The sequence below is a fragment of the Pleurodeles waltl genome, chromosome 9 (genome assembly GCF_031143425.1).
Source record: "Pleurodeles waltl isolate 20211129_DDA chromosome 9, aPleWal1.hap1.20221129, whole genome shotgun sequence".
NCBI classification, from domain to species: domain Eukaryota; kingdom Metazoa; phylum Chordata; class Amphibia; order Caudata; family Salamandridae; genus Pleurodeles; species Pleurodeles waltl.
In genome coordinates, this window is record NC_090448.1 from 530,040,358 (window position 1) to 530,054,885 (window position 14,528).

Below are 14,528 nucleotides of genomic sequence, written 5' to 3' on the forward strand. Positions count from 1 at the left end.
GTCCTGTTAAAGGGGAATCTCAAATCTGATCTCACTGCCAAATGGTGGCTCTTGATGTATGGCTCTCAGTCTAGACTGGACATACTTTGCCAGTGAAGGGCTTCAGTTTGGGCTCTGACCCTCCGATGCAAATGGGATATTGATCCTCGTAGAGAAGGGATACACTGAGACTATCGGAGGTGCTTCTTAGAGCTTTGGATACAGCTAGCCAGTAGGGTGATGGTTCTTTACACAGCAATGCCTCTGTAGTAAAAAAATGGACTGCCTGAGCATAAGAGATAGAACTAGTCGATCACTAAAAATCCTAAGCTGGAATATTGCAGGCCTAAAAGCCAAAATGGAGGACACTGACTGGGTAGAATTAATTAAACAACAAGATATCAGTTGCTTCCAGGAAACTTGGTCTATGAATGCCATTGATCTAGATGGGTTTTCCACTTTTCATCTACTCGCTACTAAACACAAAAAAGGAAGACCAACAGGAGGCTTGATCATCTGGACTAGAACTTCACTGTTGGAAAATTCCATAGTAACTCATGTTGTATTAAGCAAGGAAATTCATACGCTAGTAGTAAAACATGAGGAGTGGTCACTCGAAATAGTGAACGTGTATTTCCCTCCTATTAGCTGGGTTCAAGTCAAGCCAGGTGTGCGGCTGCTTAAGGAACACATCTTAAATAAAAGATCTAAAGGCTGGTGGAATCCAGCATTTGGCCACATGAATGACTGCCCCCCCCTCAGTTCTGTAAAAGGTTCCTACTAATATGTGGCGATTTTAACACCAAACCCCATTCCATCGTCCGGGATGAACAAGTAGTAAAGGAAGATCATGCATGGAATATTCCGATTTCCCCCACCCCCAAACCCCTACTCAACGTTGCCAAGACTACAAGAAAGGAGAAGTAATTTTTTAATAGAAGGAGGAATTCGTATACTAAATGGAAGAACACACTCAGATAGAGCTTTCAAACCCACCTTTCGACTTGGAAAAAGGCAAAGTATTATTGATTATATGGCAATAAACATCGAAGCCTGGCACTACGTTATCGACATGGAAATAAGAGACAAGATAGAGAGTGACCACGACCCGTTGCTAATGGAGATGGCCCCCCCCGGACATAAGTTCTGGGAAATCTGCTCCCCTATATAAAGGAAATAGCTTTGAGACTAAACAAGAAAAATATTGCATGTTCCTTAACCTACCAGGTAATGAGACCTCACTCCTTTTGCATAATTTTAACAATTTTCTATTACAAGCATCAAAGGAAAGAACTAGGCATCTCAAAACCAACCCAAAAACGACTGAGGGCTGGTTTGACGGCGAGTGTTAAAAATTAAAAAAGGTGCTATCACAAGCACTAAAGAATAGGCATCTGAATAACTTCAATGAGCAACATTTATTTTCAAGTGCAGGCAACAATATAAGACATTTCTGCGATATAAGAAGAAGACTTTTCCACAGAAGCTTTAGAAAGACCTCATGCATGCAGTCTCGGTTAGAAACTCTAAAAAGTTCTGGGAGATAATTAGGTGGGGATCCGAAGGCCCTCTGAAAAATCTAGAGCTGAACATCAACCCACAACTCTGGGTAAAGCACTTCACCGCCCTGTATCAGGAAGAGGACAAGACGGTACCTGGGAGCATCAATAATCTTAAAAGCCTCAGTGAAGGGTCGGATGGCAGCAACCACAAATCAAGCAAGGCATTACCATCCCAAGAGACGTATGTGGTATCATCAATGCGGCCCATTGTGTCGCAACACGAAACACAGGATGAATCAGTCCCCAACAACCTTCCCAGTGCAAACTCTATGCAAATAATCCATGCTCTTCCATGCACCATTGAGCTAGCGCTTGAATTCAGTGAGAAAGAAATTAAACATGCTATCCTTCTCCAAAAGCCATACAAGGCTGCAGGCCGAGATGGTATTCCCTCAGACGTCCATCGTAACCAACTAATGTTACGGCTACCTGCTCTAGCTCGCCTATTTAACAGTGTTTGGCACTTTGAGGTAATCCCGACTTCATGGAGGAAATCAATAATTGTTCCAATACACAAAAAAGGGCCACGGGATATGGTGTGTTATTACAGGCCAATCTCATTGCTTGACAGTGTTGGAAAAACTTTCGCCAAACTGATCCAGTTGCGCCTGGACCAGTGGCTAGAGGATGCAGATCTATTATCGTTACACCAAGCTGGCTTCAGGAGGGGTCAAAGCACAACAGATCAACCTTTTAATCTGAACGTGATTTTTGCTAAATATGTCACCTTTAAGGACTCCCCATTATACCTGGTCTTTTGTGGATCTTCAAACAGCATTTGACAGCGTGAATCGCCAAACATTATGGCAGCTATTGTCGGAAATGGGAATACCAGGAAAAGTCTTAAGGCTGTTAATCTTACTTTATACAGGAAATACCGCCAGGGTCAGAGACCGTACAAGGAATGACTATACGGCAGAGATTCCAATCCAGCAAGGGGTAAAACAAGGCTGTGTCTTGGCCCTAACTCTATTTAATTGCTATATAAATGAAGTAGGCCAAAACCTGAGGAACTTAAACTTGGATGTGCCGAAACTAGCTAACGAAAGCATACCTATCCTGCTTTTTGCAGATGACGCTGTACTATTGACGAGAACGGAGATACCAATGCACTGTCTACTAAAGGGTTTTGAATCATTTTGTGCCTTGAGGAACATGGCGATTAATGAGGGTAAAACTAAGTTCATGATTCTCAATCAAAAACAGAATCTGCGAGTGACCTTTAGGGTAAATAAAAAGCCTTTGGCCCAAGTGGCGACCTATGTTTACCTGGGCTGCAGGCTGGATGATAAACTGACATGGAAACCGCAAGTCTATAAAAGTAACATCTCCCTGGCCCAACATGCTGGAGCCGTACTTAGCTTTGCAATAGCCACAGGCAATCTCTCCGTGAGTTCTGCTCTGCTTGCGTACAAAACAAAAGCAAAGCTGCAGCACCATATGGCGCAGAGATTTAGGGATTCAAAAAGACTTCACCAATACAAGTAACTGAAAATAAATTCATACGCCGATTACTTTGTCTAGGCAATGCCACACCGATGAACGCGATCAGAATAGACCCAAAAATTAGGAAAATCGAGAACTATATTGCATTGGCTCCAATAAGATACTAGATTCGCATCAGGGCAAAAGAGGAACTTAAATCATATAAAGATGTATTGATCGACATCATGAATTTACAAAACCATCAGAAAACTGCCTTGGTTTAAACACATCTCAACAACCCTGGCTGCAGTAGGTCTGGAAGAACTCTGGCTTCATGCAGAAAAGATCAAAAGGCCTAGTTTACTTGCTATAAAAAAGGCATATTGGGACCAAATGTCAAGGAACATGTGTGAGACACTTAGGGGGTCATTACAACCTCGGCGGTCTGCATGGCAGACCGCCGAGGTTGCGGGCGCCATAATACCGCCATTGCTGGCGGTATGGCTTGCTCCCTATTTTGACATTTCCGCTGGGCCAGCGGACAGTAACAGAGTTACCGTCCGCTGGACCAGCGGAAAAGTCACATCAACATTGCCGCCGGCTCGTAATTGAGCCGGCAGCAATGCTGATGTGCAGCGGGTGCAGTAGCACCTGCCGTGCATTTCACTGCCCGAAATTCGGGCAGTGAAATGCGCGACGGGGCTCTGCCTGGGGCCCCTGCACTGCCCATGCCAAATGCATGGGCAGTGCAGGGGCCCCCAGGGGCCCCCTGAGTCCCCTTACCGCCAGCCTCTTCCTGGTGGTGCAAACCGCCAGAAACAGGCTGGCGGTAGGGGAGTCATAATCACCGCCGGGGCTAAAATGGCGGTATACCGCCAGGCCCCGGCGGTGCGACCGCGGCGCTACCGCCGCGGTCCAAATACGCCAGGAGGCACCGCCAGCCTATTGGCGGTGCTCCCGTCGTTTTGGCAATGGCGGTCTTTGACCCCCTTAGTATTTTATTTAAGCGTTACATTTTATTTAATCAAGAACTCAAACCAGCTGCTTTTATAGATAGTATCTACCGGGATGAAAAAAGAGCTCTTTATTTTAAATTTCGTATGGGCACACTACCTGTGACCGCGGTGACCAATAAATGGCAGCCTGTCCCCCCCGGGTAGATTAGATTGCTCTCCGTGCCTTCACGGCAGCCAAGAAACATTATCCCACTTCCTTTTATTATGTCACTTTACGCTCAAACTTCGTGAACTGTACTTACGCCCACTTTTTAGAACGCACGGAGTCAGGAAGTGCGGCGTTCTACAGGTGTCACCAGCCTCAAGAAATTGATGCAGAACGAGGTAAAACCGGGATAGTTTCTGGGACGTCATCAAACTGGAGGTTCGTACTGAAAGGTCCCAAATGACTAGTGCCAGGACAAGTTATTTAACTTTTAGATTCAGAACGCCCTCATAGAACAGTCTAGTGTGTTATGTTAATAAACTGTGGCACGATTGGTTAGCCACAGTTATAAAGCATTTACATGATAATGTAGGGTAAACTGGGTGCAGCGTTGTGGCGCACGTCGAAGCACCGATGTTAAGTGTAGTTTTTTTTTTATTGATATGTTTTTATTTTATGTGATTTTTTTTTTAAGTGTTACGTTGGATTGGTATTTGTAAGTGTGTAATTGTTATGGCCGGATAGGCTGACAACAATAAATGGTAAATGGCAAAAAATGGCAATGCCTCTGATCCTTGGTGTTCCTCTGGAATACCTAATGCTACACCCAAGGCAAGAGGTCTGTGATTGTTCGTGCTCAAGCCACACTGGGTGAGCGCGATTGGGTACTGTTAATGTCAAAGTGGCAGGAGGAAGAAAGTCCTGTAAAGAATTTGTTAGTGCAGGACACTCCACATAATGAATATTTTTGGGGGAGTTCTTCCTCTTGATCTCTGGTAATGGTTAGAGTGGGCACCGTGGTACTCTGTTCAGCTTTCTTTATAGTCCTTGGGCAGTTTGGGTCTTCCTTGCCAGTAAGACTGCAGGAGGGTAAACCAGCAGACCTTCACAAGGCTCTTTAGGGCTTAGCAGAGAAGGAGGTAGACCGCTTTCTTCTCCAAATGATTAGGCATGACCTCAGCAAGATCTACACAAGTGTGTGATGATATAGCCTTTCAGCTCAATGAAGTGGTAACGCGTCCCTTTATGATAAATGATTACACATTGGGACTCGTTTTAGGCCAATGAATCTTTTGACCCTGTTGAGAGACACCTTAGGACGAGATAGCTAATCAACATGTCAATCAATACGTCAATAATGTCATCAATATTTATCACAATAATGCATTTCACTTTAGTCAAAGACATTAATCAAACTCAAGACATCACCATGACCTTGCAGTCATGAAGAACCACACCAGTCTAGTATGAATTGAAGTGATATTCATTCCCTATTGGTTACAATACTACTAGCAAGTTTATTAATCTCAAAACCAAGAAACACAATAGCATAGTCACAATATGGCAACTCTGATAAGATTTCATCAAAGCAAAAACCACAAACATTAGAATATAACACGGCACAAACATAGACTGTCATTAGCAGAGTACATCAGTGCATTGGTCAACAAAACATAGATTCAATCATTTGTCTATTTGCGCCAGTTCAGTGAACCCCTCTCCTACCCTCAAATTAGCATTGGCATGTTGGGCTTCATGCAAAACAATTTAGTAACACCAATTTGGAAAACATCTAACTATGGTCTCTGTCAAAAGAAAAGCAGTTGGTACCTAGAAAGGAAAAGCAAACAGACAATCACAATTTCATTGTCATATAGTTACCCTCCAAGTTTGGTCAGCACTCAAGTTCTGTCTTCGTCTTCAGGACATCAGTTGATTTGCCATCAAAAGAGATTCAGCTCTAGCAAAGGAAAGGGGAACTGCCCTCATAAGGAGGTTAAGTGTAAATGGGCAATCTAAGAACAAGGATGGTTCGAAGTAAAATCAGCAAAGTCACTAGGCAAAGAGACAAAGGGGGTTATTCCAACTTTGGAGGAGGTTGTAATCCGTCCCAAATGTGACGGATTTACCACCAGCCGTATTACGAGTTCCATAGGATATAATGGACTTGTAATACGGCTGGTGGTATATCCGTCACTTTTGGGACGGATTACCACTTCCTCCAAAGTTGGAATAACCCCCAAAGTCTCTGGATCATATCAAATCGCATCAGTATCTCTCTAACTAACTCATTTCCATTTGTCAAGGGGTTTTTATCCCTTTTTCGTTGTTCATTCCCCTAAAATCTAATTGGACAAGGGGTTGCACCCCACTATCTTTAGCCAATTAAAATCACATTACTTCTTCGAATTTGTTACCCCATAACAGTTCTCACGTATTCCATTGGTGCTTATGATTGACGTCTTTGGCGGGTGGAATGTCCGGTATGATTTCATCGTCTTGTGGTCCTTTGCACATCTTCGGTCAGTGGCTACCGGTTTAGGCGACCTTGTGCATAATGTTAATCTACACTGTTGCATTTAGTTAAAAAATGTTACTACAGGCAGAGTGAATTTCATGAGAACGGATCTACTACAGTTACATTCAGCTTCTAGCTTTTGGAAAAACAAGAGTTCATGTCCTTTAGCGAGACAGCACATTGCACGTTAGAAAAATACATTTAATATGAGAGTCGGGCAGCTATGCCTCGACTCATGCTAAATAAGGTCTAAAAGATTTATTAACAAAAAAACCTTTACGTATACCTATTATTATTAGTGTAAATCACATTTAATATAAAAATGTCATCAACATTAGTCATTTTAATTAGTCCCTGTATAAATTGGCGGCCACACCCCCCCCGTGGTCACATTTCAAGTGCACGTTTTAGCAAAACATGTTAATACAGTTTTATGCAGCATTATTACACATTAGTTCATAAACATTTCATGTTAATATAGCTACGCTCTCTAAGGAGTGTGGTTCGGCTTATATATGCAGCCCAAGACAGTTTGGTTTTACCCTCCTTTCAATCGCAATGCATCCTAAAAGTTCACCATTGCCGACTGCTGTTGGGGCAGGATTTCCCACTTCATTGAGAATACTGATGTTTCAGGGCAGTACCAGCTTGTCCAGATGTCAACATGGAGGCATGACTGTAGTTATTTTGCCTTAACGCAGTGCATTACCCTAGAGGAGCTACTACTGCGGAAAATCATCTGTATGCCACCCAGGCCTCTCCCAAACAAGAAAGAGCAAGAAGTTGGAATAGCTGAACCATTCTATTTTCTCAGGCAGCATCAGTCCTTCGTCTTGCGTACACAAATATGTTCACGATCATCTATGGGTAGCTCTAATGATTAGTGTACCAAGTGTATTTACAACTCTTTTTTTATGTCCAAACTAATTTCGATGTTTTTACTATCAACATTCAGTTCACATACATAAAGACAAAGGTGTCCCACTTCCTGGAGGTCTATAGTTGATTATTTTGGGGGGAGAAAGGGAGTTTAATAATGAAGTAGAGGTGCGTGTCTGTTTTAGCAGAGTCACTTTCTGCCATACTCACTGGACAGTTGCTAACTAACACTGAGTTTTAGTCTGTCATGTTTTTTAGATACCAGTCTGGAGTGTCCTGTTTCTTCTTTTGAGTATATGCATACGGGCTTCAGCATTTATGTGTTGTTGGCTGAAAAACAGGTCTGGCAGAGAGTCTCTTTCAACCGCTTTAGTATGAGGATTCTTGTGAATTTGGTGAATAGGAATTTGATTTTCTGTCACTCTGTTTGCATGATGATTTACTCTTGGCAGTCTCTTTTTTTGGAGTTTGTATATTAATTAATGTAGTTCTGTATAGCACGAGGATGTAGCAGAGCTTTAATTGGAGGGTACGAGATAAAGAAGGTACAGTGATTTTCTTTTTTTTTACTTTAAAAACAAACAAAAAATTTGCACAATTGAAAAACTTAAAAAAATATATAAATAACTTAAGGTGGTCAAGAAAGGAGTTATGTGCAAAATTAGCAAAGTCTTTTTGATGAAAAATAAAAAGGATCAAGACGGATAGGAGAGAAGGGAATATTTACAGAGAAGTACCAGGACAGCGAGGTAGAATGTATGGAGATAGAAACCAGTCAGAATGAAACCAGGGGCCATATGTACGAAAAACATTGGTTTGCGATTTCCTAATAGTGAATTTTTGTGATTCGGTATTAGGAAATCGCAAACTACGAAGTACTGCAGTGTCTAAAACACTGTTTGCGATTCCCAAATGGGTCGCAAGGTGCCTGCCTCATTAATATTCATGAGGCAGGCTGCAGTTTATGACCTGTTTGGGAATGGCCACAATCACAGGGATGGTTGCCTGCTGGTGTCAGCAGACCACCATGTCTGTAATTGCTTTTTAAATAAAGCAGGGTTTTTGTTTTGTTGTTTGTAATGTAGCCAGTTTTCATTAAAGAAAAAACAGGATGCTATTTAAAAAAAAACAAAAAAAAAAAAAAACGAAAAGGTTTCTTTTAATTTTTTTTTAAAGAGTAGGCAGTGGTCTCTGGGATCACTGCCTGCTCTAAAAAAATGTTTTCACCCACATTCACAAAAGGGAAGGGGTCCCTAGTGGACCCCTTCCTGTTTGCGAATGGGTTTACTGTCTCTACGGAGTCGGTAAAATATGAATGTTTTGCGACCACCTTCTGGTTGCAAAACATTCATACATACCAGTGCTATTCGGTATTAGGAAGGTATGCCCTGAACACGCCACTTCCTAATAGAGTCAAAAGCAAAATGAGATTCGGTAACAAGTTACCCAGTCACATTTTGCCTTTTGTACATTGCAAAATGCATTTTATTGCTCACAAATGGCCTGATGGGCAGTTTGTGTCTGATAACGTGCTTCGTACATCTGGCCCCAAGTCTTTAAAAGAGGGGAAGGTATCAACTGTGAATACAAAGTGGTTTGTTTTAATTAGATGTTGCCTTTGTCGCAGAAGTTGGATAGTAGGAAAAGGGTAGTAGACTGGGGAGACGAAGTAGCGAGGTTGGAGTTGAAAATGAAAAGATTGTATGGAAGAGTGAAGTAGCGTAAGGTAACATGATGGACCTCCCTGCAGAATGTAGTGTGGGACCTCAGAGATTCACGTAACTTGCATTTATTTTAGGCCTTGGGCTGAATGGTGGCCCCTGGTGGTTGTAGTCCCCGCGGGCCACAGTGTCTTCATGGCTTGGCTACCCAACAGCAAGAGCGGTGAAATCAGTTAATCAGAACCAGGGCCAGATGTATCAAAGAGTTTTACTCATTCTGTCTCTATGGGAAAACGCTTTGGTACATATGGCCCTTGATGTTAAGTTCAAATATGAAATCAGTGAAAGAGACATTAGCGCATATAACACGTATGATTTTCATATCTTATGAGAGTATTCTGAAAAGGATAAAAATATATTGTTAACATTAAATGTGCATTCGTACCGTTAATTTCCATGTCGTGGCACTTTACAGCTACCTCTTGAGCAAAAAAAAAATGAGTTCTTTAAGAAAGACAATCAAGTTATTTATTCACAATCTAACCTATTTTATCTCAAACATTCTGTTTGCTACGACGACATGACAAGCTTTCATGCCGTGGAAAGATTTTGATTTGTAATTTTCTAAATATTCAGTATATATTCGGAAAGCAGCTTGAACACAGTGCGAAATATGTTGTTTTTCTAAGAACCTCGCGAATGTCCCGGACTTTGCGAAGCCACATGATGAGAAAACACACTCATATACGCCCCCCCCCCCCCCCCCCCCTTTTTCTCCCCTTTATAACGAAGAACAAAAGACGACACTGGAATCGAGGCGTGTAAAATGCATTTCAGTTCTAGGGCTAGGTAAATTCTGTCCATGGTTAAAAAACAGATACCTTTGATTGCCTCTCAATTCAAGGTATTTAGATACAGAGAAAAAGAGACTGTGGAACGAAAATGTTCTTTGAAAATTTCACGCCGTGAAGTCTCTGGAGATTTATCAAGTCGCATTAATGCAAAACCGCAGCGCACGCATGTGGATTTGGAAAACTTGGAGCAGTGTCATTTCCCGATAGTAATTATTGGTTTTGTATTATTTGTTCACAGGGGAGCTGATCACAGCCTCGTATGAGCTCGGGGTAAGTATTCGTTTTATTGTTTAATCAGTGTTCTCATTAGCAGTTTTAGAAATTAAGAAGGTTGAATTAAGCATGGAGTAAAGTACATTCGTTGTATTTCCAAGCCTCAGTTTTTGCTAACTTACGCAGCAAGCAGACTATGCGACAATTTGCTTCAAGTTTTAAATCCAATTAATTGGAATTATAAAACAACGACTTTGCCGTACATACTGTAAATGGCTTATTAGCAGCCCACTTTTCATAAGCTTGGGAGCAAAAAATGATTTGGCTCAATAGTCCTAATAAGTTGTAATATTTAATCAAATTTATTACAGACCATGATCCCTTAAGCTAAGATTTCTGGACTGTGATCAGGGTGGTAATCCGATAGCGGTGTGGTCCCCTCTAAAGCTTGAGTTAAGCACAGAAATGGTTGACTGTCTTAAATATATGATCGGTTGCGAGTCTAAGCATGAACTGTGTTCATGGTTAGTTGATTGTTTGCACGGTCGAACCACATAGCTGTTTAGGTTACAGACAGTTTGTGTGTGACATTTCCATATTTTTCATGTGTTTGTGACATTCAAAGGCCTTACGAGTGACAATTTGAATGATACTTTAGCACAGAAGTTATGCACATACAATAGGGTAAATGTCGGAAACAAAATGTTGGGTGACACCTTCAGCTATTACTTTTATTTTAGATAACTGCAAAGTTGAACTCTGGGATTTGTAGTTTTGTTCTTAAAAACTAAAAAAACAAAAAAAAAAACAGCAAACGATCTGAAAGTGGGACACACGACAGGATCCTGGTTCCATTTTTCTCTACTTTAGGTCCAAATAATGTGAGGGGGACTGCAGCATCTTGATTGCTGCTGTAAAAGGGTAATTAGGTGGAATCTGCTGGGTGCTTGTGAAGTCAGAAGACCAGAAGAACAGCCGCCCATGTTTTTAACCGTGCACTTTAGTGAGTTACTACTTCTGCTTAAAGTATTGTTATTTATAAATGTGTTGTTGTTGTTATGCATATATATGTAGGTTTCCAGTCACTGCACCTAACCAATATTGTATAACAATATCAACAATTAAATAAATATGCACGACTCTACAGCACCCCCCACCTCATCACTTCCCATTAACCTGAAACCCCATAAGTGGAACTCTTTTTCGATAACACCCTTCGAACCTATCAACTAATGCAACCAAAAACTTCAAACACAGACTGATCAAGCAAATCCCTGAAATACTCATAGCTGATATCAACTACAACACCTCTAAAGGGATAAAGAAAGCAGATCTCGTGTTCCACACACCCGGACCCACGAAATGGTGCACAACTCTAACAAAATCCTCCAACATCCTGTATGGATGAAAACTGGTGGTCTCAAAGTCTCCCACGTTCAATGGCAACGCTACCATAACCATCTACAGACATGGAAGTATTATGATAGAAGATAAAAACATCAACCTATGTTCATTCGATGCCCTATTTCTGCACACCACGCACTATAGTCCTCTTGCAACCAACTGTCCTTCCCCGACCCAACCTCCATCTTAGGCTATATTGCAGGACTAAAAACTGATAAGACCCACTAGTCACCCCAGCTGTAGCTCCCCTTCATAACATACTCTGCCCACACAAACGCCCCTACTGAACATGCCTCCTCTACCACTCTTGAGTGCATCACAAACCTTCACCCTCACGTTGTAGAACTCCCAGCTCAGCATCATTCTGAAAGCAGACCATCTCTTAGTTACAACAACCACCCTAAACTTCAGCCCAGTTAATCCGGACTCAAATCAACCCATCTCCCCTCTTCTCTCTCCAAAGCCCTACGGAGCGCAGACCCAGAGGCGCATGCACCTGGCATCCCTAAACTGCCCAAATTCTCATTTGACTTGATGAAGGCCAAAACGCAACAATGCTCACTAAATTACTACTCCAGATCTGACTTAACCAGTGAAAAACACATGGCAACTCATCCTTCACTGTCACTGACCTATATCCCTCCATTCTAGAAGGCCACACTTAAGGCAGATCTCAACTCAAGTGCTCTCCTCTCCCACCACTAAACCCTGTGCCGATGAATGATTTCAAAGAGCGACTAACTTGCATGGAAATTCAGCTCAATCTAGTATCTCAGAGCATCAATAATATCCTAAAATCTTATCCTGAAATGACACAAAATCCTCACCTCCTCTCCTTCAACATTTTAAGACAACCCCCACGAATGTTTAAGATCCAGCACCTCAGCTGGCTTGCAACTCCTTTCGATGACCAAGCTCATAAACCGAACAAAGTCGAGCCCATAGATGTCCCTGAAAGAAACAGTGGCCCTAGCCAAAACTTATGACCGGATGTCCACCAAAGACCTCCTCACCTCCAAGATCCAAGTGATTACTAGAATCAGGAGAAACGTCAACCCTCCAAGAAATTATAGATCAGTAAGCCACCACATCAAGATTCCCCTGGCACCCTCTGCTTAGAAGCTCAACAGCAGCAGAAATGTCAGCTGCATGCTCCTAAACTGCAGATCAGCAACCAAACATGCAGCAGATGTGATTGAAGCCATCCTGAACCATGACATTGACATTGCATTTGTCACAGAAACCTACCTACCTACCTGACCTACTAGTTCCTCCTAGCTTCTCCATCATTAATAAAGGCAGAGTGAATCGCCTTGGTGGTGGAATAGGCATTATCCACAAGATCAGCATACAAATAACTGAAACAGACTGCTTTACTGACCGCACATTCAAACATCTCAACACAAACCTAACAATAAAGAACAAAAAAACAATGAAATGCACCCTCTGCTTCCACCCACCAGGCAACATGACCTTATTCGGAGAACACCTATCTGAACTCATTACGCACTGTTCATTCTCCAATGATAACCTAAACCTAGGCCACTTCAGTCTACATTGGAATGATGAGAAAGACACACTGATACAATGTCTTACTCAGTAAAAATCTTATCTAGCATTGCAAAGGAGAAACACATTCCAGAGGTGCTACCCTGGATGCTATCATAGCCCACAACAAAACAGTATGTATTGACAACATCATAACAGTTGGCCAGTCTGACCACCATATCATTCTGTTCTAAATCAATCGAACGGTAATACCCCCTAATCACACACAGAAATCCATCCTATGGTCCCACAACACAAGTCAAATTCCCATAGGCGATTTAGAAGAGAAAATTAAGTCTCTACTTCTCCCCCAGCAGATACCTTCTCAGGTGATTATCTCACATCCCACTGTAACTCAACTATGTCATCCATACTAGATGAACTAGCTCCAATGAAACAAAACAAAAAAATGGAGATACTCCTTTGCAGTCCTGGTTCACCAAAGATCTCAACACAGAAAGAAGACAACTGACGTCTGCAAAAAGACTGTGGAGAACAAAACCATTTACTACCCACCTGCAACAGCTCAGAGTGGAAGATAGAAAGTACAAAAACCACATCATGAAAAAAAAAGCCACATTCTCCCGCAAAGCGCTAGATAAAGCAAAATACAGACCCAAAGAACTTTTCAACGTAATGACACAACAAACTTCAAAACCAAAAAAACGAAATCCTCATGTCCCCCAAAGAACATTGTGGCAATTCACAAATTTCTTCAATGATAAAATCACGAAGATCAAACAGTCTTTAACCACAACACTCTACCATCCACCGGAAACCATCCCCTAAGAATGGAGGAAATCAACACAACTTCTCTCTTCAAACTCCCAAGGGGCTGCCACTCACCTTAGCCATCAGTTTACAATTTAATCCTAGGTGCCCACTCAACTCACCAGAGTTGGAGGACATTCAACTCTCTCATAGAGAAGAACATCTCAAAGAGGACCACGAATTCCAAGCCCTCCTCTCACCTAGCAGACCCTCTCCCAGTCTTCCTGGCAGAAAATCTCAACCACGCCTTGAGTCCTGTCCGGACTAAAATAACTAGCTCTCTAAGCAATTAGTTAATGCCTGACTGCCTCAAACTAGGATAAGTCATTCACTTGCTAAAGAAACCAGATGCTGACCTGAATTACCTTAACAATTTCAGGCCTGTCTCCAATCTCCTTTTCCTGGCAAAAATATTTGAAAAATACATACTCTCTCAGGTCAGCCATCACATTGACTCCAACGATCTCGACTCAACTCCAGTCTGGTTTTTAGAAAAGGATGTAGCATGGAAACAGCATTACTGAATATAGCAGATTACCTACCAAATTGGTGGATACCCGTAGATGCTGTGCAAGTCAGGGAAATCTATAAGGGGGTCAGGGAGTTATTGGATGGGTCCAGTGCGCATTTTCCAAAAGACTCAGTCACAATGAATAAATGTGGTCCACTGTTCCACGGGGAAAGCCACTGGTCAAGGGAGTGCTTAAAAAGTGGAAAACAGAGCCCTCACACACCCCGGGGGGGAGGGGGTGTCTTGCTTCATCATTGGGTC

The 14,528-nt window shown here is 42.1% G+C and overlaps 1 protein-coding gene across 3 annotated transcripts in view; it reads left to right on the forward strand.

Annotated features, from left to right (window-relative positions):
- Positions 1 to 14,528, forward strand: part of TMEM260 (transmembrane protein 260) — a 413,639-nt gene that overhangs the window by 15,914 nt on the left and 383,197 nt on the right. For all 3 annotated transcript variants that reach the window (XM_069207434.1, XM_069207432.1, XM_069207433.1), the window contains exon 2: positions 10,059 to 10,090. Coding sequence is in view for 1 of the 3 variants with exons in the window: in XM_069207432.1 (XP_069063533.1) it covers positions 10,059 to 10,090 (32 nt within the window). In the remaining 2 variants the exon portion in view is untranslated. The remainder of the gene's footprint in view (positions 1 to 10,058; positions 10,091 to 14,528) is intronic.